This window comes from Musa acuminata, chromosome BXJ1-9, assembly GCF_036884655.1.
Source record: "Musa acuminata AAA Group cultivar baxijiao chromosome BXJ1-9, Cavendish_Baxijiao_AAA, whole genome shotgun sequence".
Lineage (NCBI taxonomy): Eukaryota > Viridiplantae > Streptophyta > Magnoliopsida > Zingiberales > Musaceae > Musa > Musa acuminata.
The window spans coordinates 49,309,706-49,336,773 of record NC_088335.1 but is presented as its reverse complement, the minus strand read 5'-3'; the positions used below and the strand labels follow the sequence as shown (position 1 = coordinate 49,336,773).

At 43.0% G+C, this 27,068-nt stretch overlaps 4 protein-coding genes and 1 long non-coding RNA gene across 7 annotated transcripts; 2 read left to right on the top strand and 3 right to left on the bottom strand.

Moving 5' to 3' along the window:
* Positions 1-337: 337 nt before the first annotated feature.
* LOC103999505 (4-hydroxyphenylpyruvate dioxygenase) lies at positions 338-3,167 on the bottom strand. Its single transcript, XM_009421267.3, has 2 exons — positions 1,915-3,167; positions 338-767 (listed from the first exon to the last, which is right to left on the bottom strand). Exons 1-2 carry the CDS (start codon positions 3,150-3,152, stop codon positions 581-583), a joined length of 1,425 nt encoding a protein of 474 aa, XP_009419542.1. The 5' UTR covers positions 3,153-3,167; the 3' UTR covers positions 338-580.
* A 2,139-nt stretch (positions 3,168-5,306) lies between these two features.
* LOC135594443 (auxin-responsive protein SAUR71-like) lies at positions 5,307-6,095 on the bottom strand. Its single transcript, XM_065084828.1, has one exon. It carries the CDS (start codon positions 5,968-5,970, stop codon positions 5,563-5,565), a length of 408 nt encoding a protein of 135 aa, XP_064940900.1. The 5' UTR covers positions 5,971-6,095; the 3' UTR covers positions 5,307-5,562.
* A 7,442-nt stretch (positions 6,096-13,537) lies between these two features.
* Positions 13,538-13,915, top strand: LOC135594169 (auxin-responsive protein SAUR72-like). The gene has a single exon (XM_065084580.1). The coding sequence runs from the start codon at positions 13,538-13,540 to the stop codon at positions 13,913-13,915; it is 378 nt and encodes a 125-aa protein (XP_064940652.1).
* Positions 13,916-15,553: 1,638 nt separating this feature from the next.
* On the bottom strand, positions 15,554-17,459 carry LOC103999569 (uncharacterized). Its single transcript, XM_009421355.3, has 2 exons — positions 16,932-17,459; positions 15,554-16,302 (listed from the first exon to the last, which is right to left on the bottom strand). The coding sequence occupies exons 1-2, from the start codon at positions 17,106-17,108 to the stop codon at positions 15,802-15,804; spliced, it is 678 nt and encodes a 225-aa protein (XP_009419630.2). The 5' UTR covers positions 17,109-17,459; the 3' UTR covers positions 15,554-15,801.
* Positions 16,149-26,510, top strand: LOC108953779 (uncharacterized). 3 transcript variants are annotated; one of them, XR_010479978.1, is made up of 8 exons: positions 16,149-16,287; positions 18,560-18,614; positions 21,441-21,505; positions 21,941-22,217; positions 22,765-22,889; positions 23,499-23,602; positions 23,729-23,821; positions 25,964-26,510. It is a non-coding gene; the product is annotated as an uncharacterized LOC108953779 (long non-coding RNA). The 3 variants fall into 3 exon arrangements; XR_010479976.1 differs by lacking the exon at positions 22,765-22,889; XR_010479975.1 differs by lacking the exons at positions 21,941-22,217; positions 22,765-22,889.
* Positions 26,511-27,068: the final 558 nt, after the last annotated feature.

The window sequence follows — 27,068 nt, the reverse complement described above, 5'->3', positions numbered from 1 at the left end:
ATCGAAAGAGCATGTCTACTCCGCAAGTCAACACTACAAGATTGTGTTCATCCGAGAGAGAAACATTCGGAGACTAGTTCAGAACAAGTATCCTCATTCTCATGCAAGAAATGTACATGATTTTTCTATAGTCGTATGATCAGCAAAAAAAAACAAAGAACAACTTTTACCGCAGCGACACAAGCATGCTTCCGAACCGAATTAGACAAGTGTGTTTGTAAAGCTTTCGCATTTGAAATCGAAATCAACACGACTAAGAAAGGCAGGAAACAACAAGCGTGAGGAGCTCACAAGCAGATATATAATCTTCTCGGTATCTCTTCTCTAGATGTCATCGGAACCAAAGGGCAAACCTTTTTGCCTCCAACATTTGCAAATCTCAAGTGATTCATACTAGAGAGATGGGAATGTCAATTGGTAAACATCAGGTTAAATGTCTCATTTAACAAACTCAAGACAATATCATGCTTCTTGATCATCAACAAATAAAAGCCAGCAAATGGTACCAAGAGAGATTCGATCGGGTGTTATTCTGCTTTATTATTTCTGTTACTTGAGACGATCTATACGTTCGCTATTGTTAGGCACTTGGAACTGTCGTTGCTTGCTTGGCTTCGAGGGATTTCTCGTACTCCTCGATGGACTTGAAAAGCTCGGAGAAGTTGCCCTTCCCAAATCCTCCGCACCCGCCCTTCTGATACTCTTTTCCTTCCTTGTCCTTCACCATACATCCAATCCTCTGAATTATCTCTATAAATATCGTCGGTCTGCATAAAAAAAATTAAAAGTTAGATTACCACAAAGCGATGCATATTTTGTGATACACAGCCTAAGCCCAATTTAGCTGCTCCTATCCATGATCAACAGGAGGGAGAAAACAAGAAAAAACTTTTTTCCTAATAAAACCATAACAGTAGGGATGTTTTGGTGTAAAGACTTGAAAAATAATAATAATAATTACTAACGAGAACCCCACACAGATGATCCACTCTCAACACGTATAATTGTCCTTCCAATTCCAATTTCGTATGCCTACTTCCTAATCGCTTTAGAAGGAAAACTACTTCCTCCAATTTAGTTTGTTCTCTCTGCCACAAAAGCAGAGATTATTATTGGTTAACTCCTTTGCGCTCGAGCATGAAAAAAATTACAGATTTCAGTTGAGATTGGATGAAAAATCAGCATGGCCTTGATTCATTACAGGAAATCTTTCCGTAAGAACAAAGTTAATTCAGGCCCTGGAAAATGACCCAGGCCTTATTTGAACAAGGCTGTGTATGATAGGAACGGACAACCTAACATACACAACATAAGATTGACAACAGGACTTGTATAAATTTAAGCAGGCGATCTGCAAACTCCAAATGTGCTTATAGATGCACAAAGTAGTTTATCGTTCGAGGCTAGGGTCGAAGGCATCAAATGTGGATTCTACCCCTTGTTGGGCAAGACACAACTAGAACAACAGCCATTCCCTTGTTGTGCTCAGAATATTTATATGAATACAGTGAATGCGAATTTATCGATACCATCAAATATCCTATCAGATTTTGAACCATCTCTTATTTTTGAAGCCAATGAATTGGGACTACCGGCAGAAATATTCTTGGCCTATCAACATTTTTTAAGGCAAGCAGGCATTGCCTTGTGAATATTTGTGGACATGCCTCTTAAGAGTTTTTGTGGACATGTCTGCATGTGCTCTCAGCCAAAAGGCGAAGAAAGGTGTGGGCATGTTCACAAGGAACAGGGGACTCACGGAAAGCTTCGAACACAGTTACCCGATCATAGCTATTAAAGAATCAGTTGATGGAGAATTAAGACAAATGCTCGAGTGGATATGGAACCCAAGCAATCACCATCAAATGTAATGATCTGCAAGAAAGCAGAGAACCAGGGCTCCTGATCACATACCTGTCGCCGACTGGCTTGGTGAAGATTTGTAGCAGCACTCCTTGATCATCCCTGTCCACCAAAACACCCAATTCCTGACACTCCTTGATCTGCTCCTCGGTGAGCACGTCGCCGGCTCTCCGACGCACCCCCTGGTAGTAGTTTGGTGGCGGTGGTGGCATGAAGTCGAACCCTCCCATCCTCGACCGCGCCCTCATCTCCCTCAAGGTCTTCAGCACGTCGTCGCTGGCCAGCGCCAGGTGCTGCACGCCGGCGCCGCCGTTGTGATCCAAATAAGTCTGGATTTGGCTCCGCCTCTTGGTCCCATGGACCGGCTCGTTCAGCGGCACCAGCACCGTCTCCTCGTTGTTCGCGAGGACGACGGAGTTCAGCCCGCTCTCCGCCGTGCCTACGTCGTCCGCGGTGAACTCCGCGAATTCGTGGAAGCCAGTGAACCCAGCAATGTAGCGCACCGCTGGCGCGAGTTCGGGGACGTTCCCGACGGCATGGTCAAGCCGCCGGATGCCGTAGGTGAATGAACAAGTCTCGGACTCGTCAATATCCTCGAATCCAGGTAGGAAAGCTGGGACCTTTATGGGGGTTTGGCGGGCTTCGGAGGGGAACGGTGGGGGCTTCGGGCGGCTAACGTAGCGAAGGACTACGTCGCCGTACAGCTCGACCTCGGCGAGCGCGAACCCCTCGCCGAGGTCGGCCGGGGGGAAGGAGGGGCGAGCGCCGTGGGCGACGCTGATGCGGAAGGCTTCGGCAGCGTCAGCGACCTCGACGGCGATGGCTCGGACCGCAAGTCCGTGGTCGACGGAGAAGCGACGGGCACGGTCGGCGTCGAAGGAGGGGATGGGGGAGGTGTTGGCAGGGTTAGCGGCGGCGTCAGCGGCGGCCGGCCCGCCATAGGGGGCGGAGAAGAGGAAGCGGAGGGAAGCGGAGCGGAGGAGGTAGGAGGCGAAGAAGGGATTACCGGTGGAGAGATCGGAGCGTGCGGCGAGGGGCATCCCGAGGCCGAAGGAGAAGCGGCCGGCAGAGTTGGTGGCGTCGGCGGCCCAGAATTCGACGTGGTGGAAGCCAAGAACGGGGAAGCGGTCGCTGCGGGGGTTGGCCCGGACGAAGCGGGTGAAGCCCACCAGCTTGAAGTTCTCCGTAGCCTCCTTTCCCATCACTCTCGATCTCCCTCTTCCTCTCTCGTGCTCGCCCTCGGTTATCGAATTTGGATTCGGATCGCGAAGATAACCGAGAAAGACCATGTCGCATATATATCGAAAGAGGGTAAGGATCCTCTCTGAAGCACCGGGAACAGGAGACAGCCATCACCTCGGAAAACAACGGCAATGGTGTGACCGAGGCGGCGGGGTCCAGCTCGTTTTGCTTGATGTGAAGAACCTGCTTGCTCTCCGGGCATCACGGAACAGGGGATCCTGAGGACACAAGGGCATGGATAGAGATGAGGGGAGACCCGGTGAGTGGATACCACGGAGGCGGATGAACCTGGGACTCCGAGTTCCGGGTAGGATTTGGATTCCCAGATTTGCTGATGTAATGGTGGAGTATGTGTCGTCGGTCATATCCATTCCACCGAGTTAGATCACATCTAAGCCCGTATTTAAATCCGTAATCGAAGTCTCGGCCACGTCACTCTCCCGTGTTGGGAGCGGGATTTGGTGGACCACAATGAGCGCCGTGGGAGCTACTCAACATCTCACAGGCCTATCCGTTCCCGCCGGATCACCTGTCGCTGTTGCCCCGGCGGCTTCCGTGGCAGCGTGCTATTGGTCGAAAATTTTGTTGTAGCCTCGGTTGACTCGAATCAGGGAACGGCTTCCCGAACCATTAGATACGGTCAAGGGTCAAAGTAGGCTAGTATTATCTACAGATAGAAACATCACAATACCAAGCCAGCCACCTCTTCAGACTTCATTCGCATGGGCTATTCCAGCGGAAGAATAATTGAATCACCTCACATTGGCAAAACAGGCTGATGACACATGGCCAAAGCCCAGAAGCTCATCGAACTTGGCTGCATCCGGCGCACCACCACCACCAAAAATACAAATCATATCAGAGGCTTCTTCTGAGAACTCCTGCATAAAAGAGAAAGATAGGCTTCCTGGACAAAGTTTGACATCACTTGGTTAGAAATCATGGTACACAACGACGACCTCATGCCAGAAAGCACAGCGAGATGCAAATTATTATATTTATGAACATATATGGTGTTTTTTGCTGACTACTCTTTGGTGCATGCAGACCTGAGATCTGCCTGGAATAGCTTCTCAGAGATATCCCGGGAGAAGAAGGATTGAAGTTCCTCAGTTTGTGCTGTTTTCATTTCACCGAGAACGGAAGAGAGGACCGTGTGCCAAGATCATGCCCGCCGCGCAAAGGACTACAAGTGAATAAGCAGCTAATAATGTATCGCCATGAATCATGCATGCCCTCGGACGCAGAAAAATGACACCCACCGGACTAATCTTGCACTTGAATCTTGTACTCGTTGAAGCTAGTATTTTTGTATTAACAGATCTTCTCCGTGTCTTCTGAGATTCTATTCCCATTTCCTCAGAGCAGATGCTTCTCTCTCTCTCTCTCTGCGTCTCTGAAACTATGCTCCGGTAAGAAACAACAACTTCATTAGCTGTTCGAAGGTGAAGCATCAAGAATGATTGAGGAATAGAAATGCACAGTTCAGAAAGAGTTGGCATCTGTGTTCCGAGGAAGAGCACATGGACACACTTATTAATAAAGGAAGAGCACATCAAGCTTTGTCACTAAAGTCTCTCTGACCGCACCAGATGGAGGCCAGAATGGAGAGGATTAAGGGTGCAGTGGATTCTTAATCGATAAGTAGAAAAAGCAGCAGTAGATTAATAACCTACAGTCGTTGGGACACACTTCGACTCTCATCTCGCAGTATCATACAAACCGATAGTAGATTCAGCCATCCACCATAAACATCGGTGAACTGATGATTTGCTGATGCAGTCCCGTGAGCAAGTAGCAGCTACAAGCAAACAACACATCACTGAGCTATCTCGCACAGCAACGACAGCTGATACAACCTATTGATTTGATGAGATTCCTTGGTTTCCAAAGCCAGTACAGCAGCTGGAGGAAGCTTCGTGAATCCATAATACTTCATATGTTCTCTATCGCAGCAACGATCGTGATAACTAAAAGAAAATTCAGATGTTGTATGATCGTATGACATGACGATATATATATATATATATATATATATATAACTACTATGATTGACCCAAACAAATTGTTTCTGATGGTTTTGGATACCCTTAATAAACTAACACAAATGCAACCACATGCATCCATATTTTTAGTATATATATATATATTTTTTTTATTATATGAAGGAAGGACATCTGAACGCATCGCATGCCGTAATATGATAATGAAAGAGCATTGTCATTAGCCAAGAAAAAAAATATATACATTAGCTCAAAGCTGCACGTATTTGAAAGTCCCATACTTCCTCACTCCACTAAATTAAATACTCTCTTTAAAAAGCAAAAATAATAATAATAAAGGGCGAGGGAAATATTAAATCCCTGAACTGCCCCTCTTCTACGCCATAGGCGCTGGCTGCATACTTAAACACCGAGAAGGGCAAAATGGGAAAAGAGGCGGTAACGGGCGTGATACTCAGGTCGGTGAAGCGGCGGGCGACCGGTCCTCGTCGGGGAGGGAGCGGAAGAGCTCTTCCAGGGCGGGATCAGCGACTGCGGCGGCGCCGGAGGAAGAGTAGGAGGAGAGGAGGAGGAGGCGACGGAAGAGCGGGACTGGGCAGGGGATCCGGAGGACACCTTGCTGCTCGTAGCCGTACTCCTGGGCGGAGCGGCGGAGCAGCTCGAGGAAGGCCGGCCGACCGAGGAGCTCCGCCGGGACAGCGAACCGCTCCATCTCCTCCCCGACGCACACCGGCACGTGCCCCTCCGGCACTTGCCGCCGCTCCTCCCCCTTGGACGCCCGCTGGCCCCCCTTCGCGGTCTGCAGCGGACAATAGAGCGACGAGTCCGCCACCCTCGACAGCCGCCGGATCAGCCGCTTCATCCCTCCTCAAGGAACGAGACCCGGACAAACACCAGAAGAGCAGCGATCTAGGAGTACAAGGGTCGGAGAAGAGCGAGAACGAGGAGAGACGCGAGCAAGAAACGCGGAGAGCGTGAGAGCGAACTGGGGGGCTTCTCTTGGTTATTTATATTAGTTATTTTTCAGTATAATATTAATAATAACAACAACTAATTTCTATTTTTTTCCCCCGATAAATAAATGATTTATACTACGGAGAGGTACACGTAAGGAGTACTTGGCAGGTACAGCGGTAGAGATCGAGCGATCCGCTGTTGGTAGCCGACCAGCAAAGGACTCGGAAACGGCACGATCGCCGTCCACGTGAACCTTGATGCTGCCGCCTACAAAGTCTTGACGGTGAGGATCACTCGGCCGCGAGAGGTCGAGACGGTATTTATCGTCTCGGTGGTACCTCCTTCCGTAGTCCCGTTTGTACGGCGTCCGTGAAAGGCGTCCGGTCACGGGCAGCTCGCCGGGGCCCACCCCTCGCGTTACGATATTTATGGCGCGCATTCCGAACACCCGCACCAACGATATGCATCGACCAAATTACCCCTTTCTGTCATCACAAATGGTGCGTGATCATCGTATATATATATATATATATATACACACAGATTATATAGATCGACAGTTAGAGGGGATCCGTCACCCCGAGATGTCCGTGTCGGCCGCATGTTCATGCAGTGTCTTAATTGCCGGAAGCAAGCAAACGAGCAGGGATGGCTTCTTCATGCTTGCGTGCGTGTCGCCGGTGGTGACGGCTGGCTGTTGCTGCACAGAAATGCGCGGTGCCTACCTTATAACATGATTCCGGTTCTCATGCGTGCGCGATCCAAAATCTGCTGCTGCGCGCACTGCATGAACGATGCACGGTGCACCAAACGGTTGGGAATCGATAGCTTTCGGAGCCGCGCCTCCCCACCGAACTGCGTGCGCGTGAAGCTTGTGGCTGTCACTGCCAGTGATGCTCGCAACGTGTCTTTGGGGGTCACTGCAGCCGCGGGTCTGTTACACGACGACGGTGACGCTCTCCTAACCCATGCCTATTTTCGTCATCTCAGTCGCGGGAAAAAATGGGTAACGGAACTTGGAGGCGGTCCCGGCGCCGACCTGCGGACGTGGAATTCCACCGCGCGTTTGCGGTCTGAAGACGGACCCCTCCTCTCTCTCTCTCTCTCTCTCTCTCTGGGACTCACCCGTACGCCGCCGTCCTCGGTTAACCCGCCCCTGTGCCCGTTCCTGACCCTCGTCGTAGTCGGACTTATTCATGGGGAGTTGCGACGTTTCGGACGGCTTTGATGGCGCGCAACCCCGCCGGCGTCTCTTTGCTCCCCTCACTCGAGCTGCACCCGTGATTACAGTTCCGGTGTCCCTGCGGAACGTCTTTTTGGGTGAAAATGCGTTTGGAGGAGGAGTTCCGCCGGAGCAGTTGGTCCCCCAGTATCGGCTGTGTCGGCCGCCTCATCTCGCACGTGTGGAGCGTCATTTGATCGCACGTGACGGCCACCGGTGGATGCGGTCCCCCGATCCCCTAGATCATCTCCCTCTTCCGCCACCTAAACCTTATTAATCAAATGGGCTAATAAGAGATGGCCACGTCGGGAGATTCGTCGTCTCTATCTTTCGCCGCCGGCTTAGATGCTCGCTCAAAAGTAGGAAGGCCCGTTTAAAGAGGGTGAGCGTAAGATTCCAACACCGCCACCACACAGCAACTACCCCGTGTAGAAGCGAGCGGCGCTATTAGCAGTTTCCCCCGCAGCCCAGATTTACCCGTCTCGCGTACCGGCAGCGCGATAAGTCCCTCCGCTGGGCTCCGTCGCCACCGGGAATCGCTCGTCAGTAGTAGGTCGGATATTGTACAGGTCAGCGTGGGACCAAACGACACCCATCTTCTGAGACAAAGTGGTCATCACAGTGTGCAGGATACGCACATATCCGACCAACTGTCACGGCCTCTCAGCTTTATCGCATTTGAAAACCGTCAAAGCTTTCATGGTCCTACGTACATTCCGGATCACGGGCAGTACCTCCTCTCTCCCTCCCTTTTGTTCTCCTTTTTCACATCTTTCGAAGTCATGGAAACGAGCGCATGACCAACAACTTGCACACAAGGCAACAAGGCGTGGGAGAACCTGGCAGCAGCTCCAGGAACCTTTACGTCTTGTTCTTACCGTTGCAAGTCAGTGGTCAAAACCAGAGCTTTGAATCTTAGTGCTCGCGAAGAGTGCGAGTGATTTCTTGCCAAACAAGATGAAGTGTAGTCCTAAGCTACTACTCATGTGACTTGGTTAAACAAACTACATAGAAGTTGACGCTTCACCTGTGATGCCTTGTCGTTCATTAGTTTTTCTAGTACATGACAAGAGTGCTTGATATGATACCAAAAAGTATAGTTTAGAGAAGTGTCATCCAACTAGTTGGCTAATGGGCCGTGCCACCGAGAAGATAATGTCGGATTTTAGTGCGGTAGACTGCGACAGAATGAGATTATATGAGATAAAAAGCTACTACAGCCATAAGGGTTCGTATCATATCTGCGTCAGCTGAATGATAATAACCTGTAAGCTACTAACGCTAATCTTAAACTATTTGTTCGCTCTATGAGTTCCTTCGTACAGCTTTTCCCTTCACAACTACACGGTAATCGAGATTTTACTTGGTTCTGGAAATTCCAGACTTCGTCGGTTCTGCTTTCGAGAAGGAATAAGAACTCAACTGTGAAGGATAGAATAAAAAGCAACAGATGGCCGGTGATCATCCTTTCAGTTCTCAGGTTCATACATGATCGTCGCACGATGGATGTCTCCATCTTTAATCGAGTAACAAGACAGAGGGACAGTCTGATATGAACTGCCGATATAATTTATGCCCAAACATGGTGTCCTCTCATGTTATATTTGCCCCCCTTCAACGTGGACTGATCGGGTACATGAGTAGGCATGATGGCAACCTTCCACCTACATTGCCCTGTCTCGTATATCTGACTTCGTGAAGGCGAGATTATCTAAACTATAACAAGCATCGAATACATGGAAAGGTCACCGACTTTTCAATAGAATCCTGCAACAGTGTCTCGTTGCGGAAGGTCTCAACGTCTGAGGAGCTTTCGATGTTGGTATCGCGATCTGTATGCCTTTTGTTATTGGTAATGGAGGGACGAGGTGGATGTGTTCTTGCACCTTCTCCTTCGATGTGTTTCCGCTGCGAAAAGAAACCCTAACTGGAAGGTGCAACTGAGTTCTCATGCATGGATCGTAAATAATTAAAAGGCTGGACGATTATGTTAACGAGGACGAGTCATTCTATATATAAACACGCGAACATCAATCTGCGATGGAGCTTACCGAAACAATCAACTTTCCTTCCAATTCCTGTGGGCTGCAAATAATGTCGATTCAGCAAAAGGACAAGAAACCAAGAGCAAGATCATGGAGATTGGACCATTCAGTGGGACGTACAATAGACTCGAGCTCATAGATTGGACCATTATAAATTTGACGACGATCACGTGAAGTGTGGAGCCCATGCACCAGCGTCCAGTGCGGAAGATGACGAAACAACAGGATGAACGACGATCCGAACAGATATGGTGATCCATGGGTGGATCTTTTGTTCATTCTCGCAAGATTAGATATGTACACATAATAAATACTTGAGAAGCTTCCAACGATCAAGTGGTAGGAACGATCGGTGATGTACTGTTCATCAGCAGTCAACAGCTTACACAGTCGTCCGCCAAGTCGCTGCCGCATGCAGACAAGCAGCAGGAGGGCAGGCAACATCGATAATGAAAGATGCTTCATCACTCATGTGCAGTGTAATTTGTCAGCATCACATGGAAGACTGTAAGGGCTACTGTTGCTGATTCAAGAAACTTCTCCTAGTCATTCATACTTACTTTCTTGGAACTTTTGTGAATGGCCCATGGATCTGAATGATGGAAACCTTTGGTTACCTTCATGTTCACCTGAACTCACCATTTCTCTCAGATCAGGCAATGTGTGTGTGTCTGTCTGTGTGTGTGTGTGTGTGAGAGAGAGAGAGAGAGAGAGAGAGAGAAGCGAGATGTAATGATGCTAAAATCCAGATCGAGGACAAAAGATCGATCTGTATCTAACATGGAGTAGAAGACGACAAGGATACGCTTGACCCCCACAGGTTCGTCGTGCGAGAGGATGCGCCCAGCCCAGTCATGGCCGGCCATCCTTGCCCAAGAACCCGACCCAAGGTAGATGTCGAATCAATGCGGATATCCCTCAGTGTGCTTGGTATGTGATTCATGCATTCGAAAAAGCTTCTCATCGAGTCAGTGTGTATGCTTAGAAGATAAACCGAGGCAAACGTCTACATAAATTAATTTTTAGATTAATTGATTTAAACTGTTTTAAATGATGGAGTAAAAGCTATATGACGGAATCTGTCAAAGAAGTTCTGATTTGTAATATCATTCCTGTCCTCCAAAGTTGAACGTAAGTTTGACGCCGACTTTTATTCTCAGTTTGACACGTATGGTGGGTAGGACATCCAATATGATAAAGAACGTGTTCTTATTTTCCGGCAAGGCAGAATAAAGAATGCGTTAACTCCAGCCGCACCACATCATGTGGGATCGAAGTTTTGACTGTTCTCGGTATATGAATCCATGAGTATCCAACCGATGTGTGTTCTAGATGTGCAGATCACATAACATGATCAACCCTTTTGATAAGAACAGACATTGGTGGTCTCCAAGATGGTCAAGGCTCCACCGGCTTCAACAACTATCCTACCTCCCGACTCCTCGTTTCATACAAGGTCAACATCAGTGGGTAGCTCTTGGTGCCTCCTTTATATGCCAAGCTCAGCCTCCAAGCTCTGGCTTCACCAAGGACTCGGTATGTTTTGGAGAAGAAAAGAGAAGAAGGCCTCCGCCATGTACGAACGGCTCAGCACCTCTGCCGGCCGCCGCGTGAAGGAGGCTGACGTCCCAAGAGGGCATGTCCCAGTCCTCGTCGGGATGAATATCGACGGAGCAGTGGAGAGGTTTGTGGTGCCCCTGAGGCTCTTCCAGGATCCATGGATGGCGACGTTGCTCGACATGAGCGCTCAGGAGTTTGGTTACCGTCACCAGGGGATCCTAAGAATCCAATGCGACGTCGATCATTTTCGACGACTGATCGGATCGATCGACAAAGCCAGGTGATCTGCAGTTTGCAATGTCCATTTCAAATGTAACTATAGCTGAGCAAGAAGGAACATTTGGATCTCATATCTTTCATCATGTTCAGCTTCAAGTTCGACAATCAAGCGAAAACTATATATATACATATATATATATGTAGAGAGAGAGAGATAACCTGTATGTTCTGTGGGCACAAGTCCTAAGATTTCATGATCTCCTGGTAGTATCACCATGTCGAATGGAATAAGATCTTGAACAGCTTCATAGAGACAAAGTTTGAGTCTCCGTAAACAAGTGAATGCGAGTTCATTTAATGATGCAAATCCTCAACTGCTGCAACGACACAATAGATTTTAGAAAGTTGGCACAGTTGTTTGAGCAATCCATTCTGTGCTTCAAACTAATGGAAAGCAATAAAATAAGACTTCCTCAATCTCAGATATATCCCAGAGCAGGTTTTCGTAGGCAGAAGCATGCGGCTATTTAACTGGAATAAGGCAGAAGAACAGTTTCTGATGAAGTGTACGTACAGAGCAGTGAGAAAAGCGAAGCTTCGCTCTCGCCTTCGACCAGCGACCAATGCCGTTGAGAAAAGCAAAGCTTCGCCCTTGCCTTCCGCCAGCGATCAACGCCGCGCTGAGGAAAATCCTCCATTTTGTTGAGAGAAATTCTTCCTCCTAATTTGTATAAATAGGATAGGGACATGCTAATGTATTTAAGCTTTTTCATTTCTTCAATAAAACTTCTTCAATTGCTCTTATCTTCTATTATTTTTATCAAATACAATATATCTCGATTTTTTGAAATTAAAAGGTATATTATTCATATAACTCCCGCTAAATTTATGTGATATATAACACTAGGCAGAAAGGAGTTCTTCAGACAGAACAAGAAAAAAGGAAAATTTCTGAGGTTTAAAGTGAAAATAAAAAATTTTTAAAAGAAGACTTAAGTCTTCTTCTACCTTTAGAGTATAATATGACACGGCCATAAGTCTCATCAAAAGATAAACTCTATTTTTTTTTTTGGAAGAAAGAGATGTGCTTATTTCTTTTTGAAGAAGGCAAAATTCCAGAGACATTCTCCATCGCAGATAAACATACAAGTGATATCCATATCTCGAGGGTCCACAAACAACAGTACTGCAGCATCAAGATTTCTTACAAGGTGGGTTTATCGTTGGTGCTGGCTGAGCCCATAGGAATATCGTCCTTTTCTTTGTATCCCTTCCTTTGGTGACTTTTGTTCCTAATAGCATTCAAAGTCAACATCTTGAGTGCGACACCGAAATAAATGACTCTTGCATGTTAGCTAAGGTTCCTAATAACATTCAAAGTCCACCGTAAAGAACATCATGAAACCAAAAAACCACAGCACCAGAAATTTGACTCTACATCTTGTGGAAGTTTCTCAGTGAAGAGTCTTCGATAGAATGAGTAGGTTGGGATCATTAGCTTCATTCACAGTGATGAATACATAGCTTATTAATTCATGACCGTGACATTCTTTATGCCTCTTCCGATCGGGTTTCCGCTTTCTTTTGCCTGTTTCTCCTTGCTTGGATCGACTTCTGTGGAAATTGCAGTAAGAGATTTCAACGATGAGTAGATTTCTTGTGGTTGATGCCCACAAACGTCAATCTCTCATGACATCGGGCATCTCTGAACCTTTTGGATCAGATGAACCTCCACCAAAGCCTCTGTTCGATCCATCAAATCTACACTCATCTTCTTTCGAGAACACGTATATATAAAAGACCTTCAGATGACCATACATATCTGTAAACACACACACACACACAAGTTGTGGTGATGGATCTCAACAATCTTCCACCATCCAACTTACACATCATTCATAAGATTATGAGGTCAGACAACTCATCTCGATTCCTTCAGTGAAAAGAATGCTAAAGTGATGATGGATTTGAATTATGATGCAAGTAGGAGAAAGCGGAAAGCTTCGCTCAAAACACAAAACCAACGACAACGCTCGTCAAAATACCATCTTATTCTTTTGCTTCACGTGATCATGGAATCCTTCGGAAAGACTAATACTACGTAAAGTTAGCCCAGAGGAATACAATAATATTCTTTGCCTTGTCACCTGCCGTCGAACAATTCAAAGCTTGATGGTGACTGTTCGCAAATCTTTGACAGCATGTTCCAACAGTAGTGGACTCCGAGCAAGAAGTTTAATACTGCAATAGCAGACCAGTTACTTTATAATCGATGTGTTCTGACTCGAGCTGCAGATCAGAAAACAATTGCGGTGCAAAGAAGACCATGACAACGATACCTACCGATGTGGTCAACGAACAGCGGTCTTCCTCTCCCTCTCCTAATGCTCTCTCTTTCTATATATAATATCTATTGCTATTTGATCATGGGTTGTATTAAGGCCACGCTCCAAGCTCGAGAACTTGAGCTCCAGTTGCATCAAGTTCTCAGACAGCGGGGAAGAATGTTTTGGAGAAGGAAAGAGAAGGATGCCGCCGCAGCGTACGAGCGGTTGGCCGGAGCCCGTGACGAGTGCGTGGAGGGTAAAGTCCCGCGAGGTCATGTCCCAGTGCTCGTGGGAGAAGACGATGGACCGGTGCAGAGGTTTGTGGTGAACGTGAGGCTCTTCAGGGATCCGTGCATGGCGGCGCTGCTCGACTTGAGCGCGCAGCAGTTGGGGCATCATCAGCAGGGGGTGCTGAGGATCCCATGCGACGTCGATCGTTTCCGACGAATCATCGACGTGATCTCCAAAACCAGGTAGGCGACAGAGGAATGCGAGAGCAAAAGATGGAAGGGTTTCCTTGTAGCACTGGTTGGGACGATGTGTCTAGCTTCCTCGGGTGTACATACTTAGTTCCTCTCTAGCAAATATGTTCTTTAAGTTGCAGTTAAGCGAGGCATCGAAGGCCAAACGAGCAACATACTTGTGCTTCTCACTGATGTGATTCTTCTCAAGAAACTAAAAAAGCTCTCTGATCGAAGAACCCTACGAAAGAGCTAGTGATTCTTCTTTAATGGCCAAGAAGAGTTAGGTTGCTTAGACGTGCTGTTCTCGATTGATTGACATTAAATTGTCCGTTGTGTCATATTCACGTCGAAATCTTCGATCGATCTCATCGACGGCGATATATATGGAGACGTTTTATCCGCAAGTTTTGACATTCAACGCATTCATCATATGCCGATCTGACTCTGATAGCAAATGCATCGATTAATCACTGTCATCTCCAACGAGCTACAGATGGGACGATTTAAAGGGTGAACGAGACCACAGAGAATACACACCCAAGGTGGTCGAGCTGACATGATTCAGCACCATCATCCTTTCCGCCTCCCGCTTCCTTTCTTGCTGTATGAAAAGCTCGTGTGTACGGTCGTCAAGTACCCATGTTCTAATACATAAAACTGGATTCCTGGTGTATGATTAAGGAACTAAAAATCTACGCTGAACATGATATTCTCAACCTCGTGTGGATAAGATTCATCGACGTCGGCACGGGTCAACATCTTCGTCGGTCGGCGTCAAGGATGTCCACTCCCGTTCCCGATTGGCTGACATAATATTCCGTGTTCCTCAGCACTCATTCCCCCTCCTCTCTTAATTTAAATTCAGAGACTGACCGTGGAGGTGCCAACACGTGCCTGAGATGTGAAAGCAGATGGAAGGATTCATGTTGAGGTGCATCATCCAGCGGATGAGCTTCCGGAATCTGTAGCTATGGCCACCGCCAAAACTGCATTCGATCGTCGATCACTTTATACAAGAAACTCCTCCTAACATAAGAAGGTCAAAGTTTTACCTCTCCACTTTTTTGCTAGTCCACCGAGAAGAGACCACCAGCAGGTCCCTGTTGGCTGCGTTCTTGATTCCCAAAGTTCCAGCATCCACATCTGAGGTCGCAATGGAGACCTTGTCGTGGGAGTTGATTAGCACCAACTTCTCACGTTCCACAGGCGTTCATATCTCACGGGATTAACCAAACCAGAGGCAAGAACACCAAACAAAGGCCGATAAACATGCAGGTTATATCTGAAAAGCCAATGCGTTCCGAGCTAGAGAAACAAGGAGTTGACGTTTATCAAGTTGACAATGACAACATCAATCCATTTAACTATAAGATTTGGCAACTCTATCACGTACAACAGTGTAGACTAAATATCATAGGTCACAGAACATAATCTCGAGTGACTCCATCTTACTGCTAAAAAGAAGAAAGGAGACTGACTGGTGATGATGAGCATCCAGTTTCCGATGAGCCCTGGCCACAAGACTGTGTCACAGTACTCTCAGATGTTGTAAGTTTGGGCTCTTACTAGTGAGAAATTTTGCAGGGAACAACTGCGAGATTAAGTGTAAGATTATAACTTATATCACGCCAAAAAGAAAAGGCATTCCAACTCAAAGTAATTAAAGAGGATAAAAATCATATACAAGTGATTTAAATATTTTCTTACACTATGTTTTATCATACAATACAGTAAGTTAAACACGGAGAACAATTTATACGGTGCAAAAGGTATACGATCTCGAATGCCAAAAATCTTAACGTCCTCCTATCGAATTTAGAATCTAAATCTATATATAATAATAATAATAATTATTATTATGGTTTGTATGTACTATATATATATATACACATATATGTATTAATTCAGGTCATCGACTCCATCAAGGATTTGGGTTGGGGAGTTGAGGTCAAACTTGGGTCGCTTCTTCGGCTCGTTCTGGACCGGCACGTGCGCGGCACACCTCGGGCACCTCGGGTCCACCACCGAGACGAACACGTAGAGGAGGCAGACCGGGCACCCGGCGACCGCCATAGCCGCGGGCGGCGACTCGGGGCCGCGGCCGTCCACGCCCCGGTCGGCCGCCATGGAGGAGGAGGAGGTGGCTACCGACCGGGAGGGCGGCGACGGGGAGCTGTCGGGGAGGCGGGCAGCAGGGGGCCGCTCTTCGCGGCCGGCGCGCTCGAGGGCGGACTTCACCTTCTCTAGGGTGCACACGCTGCGGTGACCCAAGGGTGTCGCCGCCGCCCACTGCTTCAGAAAGAGGGTGGCGGAGGATCGCGGAGGGAGTGTGAGGTTGGGGTCGTGGCGATGAATAGGCACCGGATCATGGTGGCGCTTCTGGAGGTACGTCCTTCCCGACTGCAATTGAATCGAGAATTTAGGGTCGGATGACAAAGAAGAATAGCTCGGAACACAAATTTTCTTGACAGGAAGTATAATGGAGTTATAATAAAAAAAACAACAACAATTTACAAGATTTCTTGTGTGAATTATTAGGGGAAAAGATTTTCTTTCTTTCTTTCTTTCTTTTTCGTTGTGTAAAACCCTAGGTGTTTACAAGAAGAAAATTTCTTTTATAAATATAGATAAATCGAATCAAATAAGAAGATTAGGTTGACATGGAGTCGCACAGATAATTAGGTTGCAGATACGGAGGACTAATCTACAACGATCGGATCGAAGAACAAGAATTCTTTGTTTGTGGTCTTTGATCTCTGAATTAAGGAGAATCCTATGTTAGTTGGCTCATGTTTAATTATACAAAGGATTTATGGAAGAAACAATGAGATTCTTCATAATACCCAAATCAAGACTGCGAGATGATTAAAAATGAAAAACCTACCATTTTTTTGTGGATACTCTAAACAAACAACTAATCCACATAGAAGTTCAATATTTTCAAGAGAAAGAACTTTAATAATTCAAATTCAAACGAGTAACTGATTTGGAAGAGAAAAGAAGACAATTGATGGGCTTGAGAAATCTACCAATAGATCAAGCCGCCTCTCCCAACCGGCTGGGACTCTGAGCTCGAGATCCACCTCGGCGGATCGCAGCACTGCCCCGCCACCGCCTAGCAAGTCCCTGGTGACGAGCTCTCTCTTCTGCTCCCCTTCCTCGTAACCTTTTAGCATCTGTGCCAACAAGCTCACATCTAAGGCCATCAACGATCTCTCCCCAGTCACCAAACAAGGAGAAGGTAAGAGAATTTAGGAGAATTGAGGAGAAAAAAAGAGAGAAGAAAAAAGAAACTAATGTCCCGAAGGAGTTTGCAGGGCCATACAAAATACAAGCCGCCTTTCTAATAAATAATGCTTCCGGAAGACTGAGTATGGGGACTCATTAAGAGTGTCAATTAATGCAAGATACAAAGGACATCATTTGGTAAGCCTCACAGATCCTGTTGATTAATGGTGTTTATTGATTACATGGTAGATTTTGTCATCAGTTGATGAATCCTTGGAAGGGGAAGCAGATAAGTTTGGTGAAGCATACTTGGTGCAATACCTTTTGAATGTGTGGTCCTCTCGCTAACAGAAACCTTTTATTGAAGTTGCATCCAACTGATGTTTCACTTCTTGGATGCGTGAAACTATTGCGTCAATTCATGGTAACAAAGTAGTCTAGGAATAATTGTAGGTGTTACGAGCATTCAACATAATGATACAGAGAAGGTTGTAGTGCAGAAAATCATAAAGTTGTACGGTACAGGGTGTACAGTGGTAACTAAAATTTAAAAGTTGCCTATGATTTGAAAGGTAAGGCAGTGCCTTTAACCGCTAAGATTTCTGTCCAATGAAAATAGTCAAACATTTGTTTTTGGGTATAATTCTCATTGTCCAATGGGTGGTCTGGGTGTCAGGCCATTTGAGTTTTAGAAAATAGATTGTTGTGTGTTACTAACAATATTTCATGGTTGTAATAGTGGCATGAGCATAATTACTGCCGTCATTGATTGGTTGTAACCATCATAAAACATGATGATAATGGTTGTTATCATCGGGGCCGTGCTGGTAGTTAGGCCATGAAGGCGGCACAAATTTAAGTTTGGTGGTGGTTGGATCTAATTGGTGTTTAGAACGTGTAGTTCAAAGGTGATCATCAACATAGAGTGAGCAGCGAAATTTTGTTTCAATAAGATGAGACGGTTGAGAAGGAATTTAAACAAAATTATTGCAATGATAAATGACAATATAGCGGATAATAACTGTTCTAAATGCAAATGGATTTTATGTTGATCATCATGAAACAGTAACTTTTCTTCTAAAGAACGCGTGACACAAATTTACCGGACATGTCTTAGTTGGGAAAAGGGAGAGTCCTACTAAGTAAGACAAGGGGAAATTTTGTCACTAAGTTGAATTGAGTTGTTTAATTGTACAAAATAATAAAATAAATATGTGAGATAGACTTTTTCAATGTCATCATCGTTCAAATATATTTGTTTCATCATGTTTAAAGTTTGGCTTTAAAGCAGAGGTTGCAATCACCATAATGCAAAGGTTGTTGACAATGTTATTGCTCAATTTGTTGTTTATCAATTAGCAGTCTTTTATTATTGTGATATTTAACTTCATTCTTGTGTAATGATTTAATTGTTAAAATTTCGAGACAGGTTCATTCGATTACAGTACCGCTAATGCTGCAGTAGTAGAAGAGATGACACAAAGGTAAAACTTGATTTATATGTGTTTCACTTATCTGTATGTTGTTTCTGATAATCTGATATCTCATCTTTGGCATTTATAATAGCAATGATTAAAATAAAATTCATAATAGCACCATGATTTACTAGAAATCTCTCATGATTCTTCTCAACATTGGTCGCATGTCTTTGGGTCCCATGAATATCTTTTGCTGTAAAAATGCTATCTAGTAAGCAGGTTGATCCATTTCACACAGAATTCCAACTTGTGGAATTTGTTGCAAAATAGTTTTGCACGGTACTATCATTTACTATAAAATTCGCATGATTCTTCTGATCATTGATCCGAAGGTGTTGTGTCCTGTGATCATCTTTTGCTGTGTCTCTGACAGAAATTCTTTATCGTTTAAACAGAACCGTTGCACATAGCATTCCAACTTGTGGATTATATTTGTTCCTAAATAAATGTTGCTTAGCTGAATGATTCACTAGAAAACTTAGTTGATTTTTCTGATAATTGGATTTTGTGATTATCCGTACTTGGCTTTTCGCTGTTCACTGTCAAAAATGCTTTTGTCATTAAAACAGTTCCATCACACATGGCAGTTCATCGAACATAGCATTCCAAAATCGGTTAGCATCTTGGATTATATTTTTATTCATGCATGCAACACTCAGTGACAGTATTTCTATATACATGACGTATGTGGCTGGATCTTAAATGTGAGAGATAAAAGTCAAGTACATGTCATACTCGAAGAACAGAGCTGCAAGCAATTAAGTCGGATCACAACTCTGTAAAGCGACCACCATAAACGAGCACCTTCATGGTGCCCCTGCACAATGGGGTGGAGAGGTGGTTGGCTCCTCACCTGTCCCAAATGGATTGATTTCGACAATATAATTAGGGTGTAATTCAATGCTGAGGGACCCATTTATTCAAGCCATAAAGGGCCTTAATAACTGTGTGATGACCTTTGGATTTCTGATATTTTTTATGACATTAACGTGACTCCGAGTGGATGGTTGGATTTTGACCCATAACAGTATGTTAATTAGAGTCTTAAATGATTCTTTCATTTTCTGTGGGGTGGATGACCAAATAGCAAACCTGATTCCATCCTTTTTATCCCACCCAAAAATTCAGTCGTATGCATATATTTCTTTCAAAATATTGTTTATGGGTATAAATGCATTTTTTTTCCTTGGGATATATTGTTTTGTATTAACAAAATAAATAAACAGGTCTTTTTTGTATTAGTATCTTGCTTATAATTTTGTATAAAATGTATTAACTCAAAAATGTTGTATAAATTCCAGATTTTTTGCCAGGTAAAAAAAATTACATTTCTTGGTTGGGCTCAGAAGAAGCTGCTCTGGGAAAAAAAAATGCCATATTTCAGTAGTCCTGATAATTGCTTTCGACATGGCCATAACCTTTCATTGTTCTATAATCACATCAGTTATTGTAGTTATAATCTTACCTATACATATAGATATAATATTTTGTGCAATAAATTGTCAGCTTTCAGTCAACTCTGCAAAGAAGCAACTTAGCACATGCACAAGTTCCATCAGTTAGCCAACTGGTGCACAAACTCATCAATCAGTGTCATGGCTTAATGGTGGTCTGTAACTTATGTGTGTCTTCTCCAACTGTTTACATAATTAGCATGTTTTGTGAACACTAGGACCATCTAGTTTGTTCATGTTCAAGAAATCAAGTTCATAATTGAGCACTGGAGGCCTAGAAGGTGTGCATTAATTTAGTATGGAATAAATTCTACACCACTTTGATGGGTTGAATTTGGCAACAGGCTTACACATGTTTAATACAAGAGAAATGCTTGTCACACTCCTTTGTCAAGTGCAATAAAAACCCACAGATTAGATATAAAAATAGGTGATAGGGTATATAATTTTGTGGCATGCTATCTGCTATTGTGTGGAAAATTTGACTAGATGGGTTCAAGTCTTTGACGAAAATCTTGCTTTAAATTAACACTAGTTTTTTGTTGGATGGTTGAGCTAATACAAAGGTCTACAGAAGCACTTAAGATTAGGTAAAATGTGTAGGAATCTGTCGTCTATATCATATCCTTATTAAGCACCTTGTGTAGCCATACATTTAATAAGTTGAATGTGCATCGCAACAAGTATAGATGTTTATGGATTGATAAATGCAGTATGCTTCATTGATCAAAGACAGATTAATGGACTAGTTGAAGTTAACTAGTTGACATTGAAATCTTGTGTACGATGGAACCTGTTGAATCCAACCTTTGGTGTGCAGAACAAATTGGGTGCAACTGCTGTGTCTCAGTTCAAAAAGGGGTGTGAGCTTTGATTTTTCTCTCTCCTTTTTCTTTTTTCCTCACATTGATGATGGCATCCACCACAACAGGACACTTTGTTAGGTCATACTGTACATTTCCTGTGGTCCACCATCAACGTGAGGGGAAAAAGATTGAAACCTAGCTAGGAACTTCCTCTGAAAAGGCAAAGAAAATATCTTCTTCTTTTTTGTTCCCCTCTTCTTTTTCAGTGATTATTTTGAAAAGCAAATATTCCTCCACAAATGGGTTGCACAAGTGAGTACATCTTGAACAAATTACTTGCAGCTTGATTAAAACTGAAATTTTATCTCCCAGGGACCCAATCTCTTACTCCCTCATATCAACCATGCTCAGCCTGGTTGGCTGTTTTTTGTGTTTTTTGCCCTACTTGGAATAAAGTAGACAATGATTTGATCAGTTATCTGCTGGTGTTACATTTTCTGCCATATCTTGATATTTATCCTTGCTATATTATTTCTCTCTTATGTGATTTCGACTATCTATCTTTTGTGTAGGGGGTGATCTCTTGGTCATGCAAGTATCCCAGGAAGAGAAGTTTATTATTAAAGATGTAGGGAAGGTAAGTTCACCATTCCTTGAATCATTCTTCTCAGTCAAAGCATTCTTGTGTACTTTTTTACATGCTAGCAAGAGATATGATAGAGGATGCCCAGCACTCAAGTCAGTAATGTAAATCTGTGGAATAGTGCTACAAGCTATACTTTGGGTCTATACATACATGCATGCATTTAGTGGGGCTACACAATGGACCCAAAGGCAACATGTAATTAGAACATCCTTGTAATCAAGACTTTGTATGTGATGCTACACATTCTTGCAATTGAAAGCCAATTCATAAGTACTCCTACCTATGAAAAAATGTACATTTGTTAACCTATTGAGCCTTTTAAACTGAAATGTCTCTTTGTCTTTCATGCATTATATATATATATATATATATATATATATATATATATATATATATATATATATATATATATATATATATACGCAGGCGCTGTGTTGCGTACTGCACCAACTTAATTTGGTGGGAACGGGCCGCTTGCGAGAGCGCATGGAATGTCTGAGCCCTAATTCCCTTCGCCCAACTCGTCTCCTCCAAACCCTGGAAAAATCTAGGGTTAGGTGTTTCCCGACTTACCAATCGGGGGCTCCCAATCCGACTTTTCACAGGGTCTGGTCTCTCCGATTGTCCCGGCGAGCTCCGCCATCGATGGCTGCTGTCCTGTCATCGCAAGAGAAGAGCGCACCCGTCGCGACGCCCAAATCACGTACCTACTCTCCCTTGGCGGTCTTTTCTTCCAAGATTGCTTCTTTTCGTCGTGTTTTTGCGTGACATAAATTTTTACCCGGTTGAGTCGCTGGCATCTGCGATTGGTTCATGGCGTCCTTTCTTGTTTTGGAACGAACAAGTTCGTGCTTGGGCAACGGCTTCGATCGAGGCATTCGGATGCAAGTTGCTCTTGTTATGATAATTTATTGGAAATTGGTTTTGGCATTTCTATTTTTAGTGGAGCGTATTTCTTGGTTAGTCAATCAATGGAAACCCAAATTTCGACATTTGGTTCATTCTGACCCTCGTCGAGAAACCATGTCTTGTGCTTTTTCAATGGTTTTGTACAGGAAAATAAAATTCTTTAAGAATATCCATGGACAACTTTTCTGTTTTCTCTCTCTAAGGTAAATCTTTGCTGTTATTGTGGGGTGGCTTTCGTTGGATTGGACACAGTCATATGTGTTTCCTAGTAAATGCCTCTTGTTATCTGCTTGACTGAAACCTTGTTTTTATTTTCTAAAATAAATTGTCGAGTTTCACAGTGTGTCGCATTGGAGATGTTAAAAGGGTCATAAAGGAGACGGGTGTTCATGTAAACATAAACTTGGATGGTTCTGGTGTTGCCAATTGCAATACTGGGATTCCTTTTCTGGATCATATGTTGGATGTAAGTAGTCTTTTGCTATTGGGTTTGTCATCAAAAAGTTGATACCACACAAGGTGCAAGATTTATGTCATTTCTGATATTAGACAAGTTGAGAGAATCAATGAACGGATCATATATTTCGCAGAAATGGGACTTATTGATGGTTACAGTAAGAAAGCAGGCATATAGCAGCATGATAATGGCAATTAATTACCTTGAATCCTTAAAATTGCAATTTCATTTTTAGGGGCATAAGTCCAAGTGCTTAGGCACACCACCTGTCTACTTAAGTCGATATTTCTAAGCAAAAATGCAATCAAATTAAAGATGCTTATGATAGAAGTTTCAACTAGGAGGATTGGGTTATGAAATCAATAAATTTGAACTGAACAAAGGCATAAGCTTTAGGTGTATAATCTTTTTGCTAAGATATGCTATGAATATGGTAGTTAAGGTTTCTTATTCTGCACAATGACACTAGGAACCTTATTTCATGTCTGGCAATCTGATTTTTACCTTTCTTTATATATTTTTTTGTGGTTAGTAAGATATGTTGCTTCCTTTTAAAATCATTAAGCTAACTGGTTCTTCTTTAAGTTTTCACTGAACAATTAGTCGTGTAAATTGCAGCAATTGGCATTACATGGATTGTTTGATCTGAATGTAAAAGCCACGGGGACATTCATATTGATGATCACCATACAAAGGAAGACGTTGCTCTTGCAATTGGAACAGTTAGAACTATGAAAATCCCTCATATCTCTCTATCAATAATTTCTTATAAATCCTATCTTTTTCTTCTACATTTTGTGATTTTCCTTCTGCTCAAGAGCTTGCATACGGATTCTTTATTATGGCAGGCACTACTTCAGGCACTAGGAGATAGAAAGGGAATTTACCGGTTTTGACACTTTGCAGCACTACTTGATGAAGCTGCTATTGAAGTAATACTGGTATACTTTTGCTTCTGCATCACATATAAGTGTGTCTCAATAGTCATTATGTTACCAAATATGTTTTCAATGTATATTTGTGTAACAATGTTGCACCTTAACAGTGGCATCTATGTGCTGCTTATATTTATTTAGCCCATTCAGTTATATAATCTAATAGAAAAATGGATAAGACGTAGACCGTTTTTATAAGGGTTATCATGGTTATGCTAAATTCTAGTATCAATGGTTCAATTGAAGCACCATACTTTGAGATTTTGTCCAACAGTAGCCAAAATTCTTGTGACTGTACTTATTTCTTTTCCTTCTTCAGACAACTTTATGGACATTATGACTTCGTGTAATCATAGAACCACTGGAATCGCCAAGATAAATTATGTAGTTCTAGAATCACAGGAATTACTTATTCGTTTACAGACTTTGGGCCTCAAAAGTCTCCATCTTGACCTTCTAAAATCAGCTACTTTTCCTATGTTTGCTGCTTTTCGATACTTGGTGGCCATAGTTTCTTTATGTTGTGAGTTTCATAGATAGGCATTTCTAATATGCAGTCACAAATTTCTGAAATAAACTGATGTGAGTTGGTTAATTCAGTTGGCTTTTTTAATATATTTTGTTCTCTGCCTTTCTGAAAACCAAAGTTTTGCTTTGTAGGTTTTTTGGTTTGTTTGTGGAAAACACCAACAGAGTAAACTGTATAAGCTGAACAAAGCTTTCTTTATATCTTCTTATTTCTCCCTTTTTAAACCTTTTTGAGAATTCATTTAACTTAGTCTTATCCTTGGTACCTGACCACGCATACACTAAAATGTCATATTCCTTTTCCTGCTAATGAATGTCTTTAGTTATTTCTCTAGACTTTTGATTAAATGAAAGAATTCAAAGGGCTTTCTTGAGGAAGCTGTCTATGGCATGCTTCTTGGACATAGCTTGGCTGCCACTGGCATATGTTTTGAATTAGTTATCTTTTGCGTCTTTCTCATCCATATGTTTCATTGTTTTTCTTGGACATAGTTTGGCTGCCATATTTATTTTTAATTATTCCATAACTTTGCCTTCTTCTCATTATGATCAGAAACATGGATCAAACTCCTGCTTCTTTGTGTGCATCATTATGTTGTGTCCACAAATCTAGTCTCTCTTGGTAATTTAGTAACTCTCTTTCTGCAGCATGATCAAAACCATTTGCTGACACCATTATTGAGCACAAAATTTGACAACATCGCTCTTCCTTAGTTTATTAAGTAAAAAATCATACTTATTGAATGCAGGTTTATGACATGCATTCTAAGCTTTGTTTTGAATTGGTTCTCTCTTGCATCTTTTTCATCTTTGCGTTTCATTGTTTTTCTTGGACATAGTTTGACTTTTATATTTTTTTCAATTGTACCATGACTTTGCCCTCTCTTTTCTCATTATGGTCAGACACATGCATTCAACTCCTTTGCGTGCATGAGTTTGTTGTGTCCGCAAATATAGTTTCTCTCGGGAATTTACTCACTCTCTTTCTTTAGCATGATCAAAGCCATCCGCCGACACACAAGGACACAAAATTTGGCAACACTGATTTTGATTAATGAATTAGACACGCATCACATCTATTGAATCTAGTTTTGTGCATCACATTGGTCGAATCTAGCTTGTTCAGAGTATTAGTGTGTGTTGGCATGGATTTATTTGTGTGAAAAAATTGTATTGCTAGATTCGAGAAGAAGAAATTGATTGAATTGTGAATTGTATTTTCGGACCACATGCCACTCTTGCTGGATTTAACGCCTTCGTTATGTATTTTTATAATTTAGTATATCATAGAATGATTTAAGTTGACACTTGTGTTTTTGGGGAACTCTTATATTGATCTTAATAGTATCTGTTTGTTCTCACCTGTACTAACAACCAGTGATCTATTGATTTTTTGAGGGATGTTAGGAGCTACCATAGGCTCATTCCTTGTTCTGTGAATCTACTTTTACATGTTACATGTTATGAATAAAAAACACATTGTTCCATACTTTTTATGTTACATGTTATGAGAGCAATTTGTGTTGCTCATCTTCTGCACCAGACTCTACACTTTCACCAGCTTGGTAACCAACCTTATATGCTCTGACTCCCTTGTTTGCTCGACTTTCTTCTTTCCAGGTCGCAGGCTTCTGCATGGAAAGTGGTTGTTATTCCATGAAAGAGGCAAAACAACAGAGAGTAACCGATCACAACACACCGATCCATATATCGGAGAATTCAAGTAAATAAACATGTAAGAGAGAGAGAGAGAGAGAATCTGAAATGCTTCCGCACTCTGGAAAGAACTACTACAGTTGAAAGGTTGACTGCTGAATCTTACGAAGCCCGGACAAGTGTTGAATCACAGCTTTTGCTCTTGGCTCAGGCATATGATTCAGTCAATTTCCACGCTTAAAGTACTGACGCAGCCAACCTATCTATGTCTTTTAAGAGTCAGGAGATATAGCTGAGACCGTCGGGACGTACACATGAGAACTTGGTTTGTCCTATCTGCTCCAATGCTTTTGTTGCAAGCTTTGTCACCTCAAATCTTGTCAAACTACAACAAAATTGAACTATCTTATCCCTATTAAGGCGGGCGGCCAAACCTTGTGCTTCCGTGCAGACATGAGTTTCATGTGTTCACTTTGTGTATTAAAATTATTATGATGGAATAATTATTGTATCTCTTTGTGCATTAAAATGAATTTCTCTTTAAAATATCAATTTATTATCAAAAGTAAATATTAACTAGAGCAGGACAAATAGTAGAACGATAAATTAATTACAAAGTGAGACATCAAAATTTTTACGTTGAAAATCCAAAAAACTATAAGTCAACGATTGAGCTGGCTGTGTCAAAATTAGTACAATACGACGTGCATGAACAACGTGTGTTCACTTCGATAAGCACCGAGAAAAAGCTTGGATGGTTGTGGTCACAAGAGATGGTAACAAAAAAATCTATACAGAATAATGTTACATCGCAAAACCGTCGATTAATAGTATCGGAGTTCCTTATCGACATCAAACAATAAATCTTTAAATCTCAAAATTGCTGATGAATAATGTTGGAGTACCATATCGACATCAGCCATGATGATAGAGTAATCGTCATCATGACTGATGTTGATGTTAACACTCGACAAGAGCCAGGACGAACAGACTGAGGCTCTCAGAATTCTCAGGTGACTGCTGACCACCCTTTTGATTTTGCCGCATGGCCCAGTTGCCAAGAAATTTC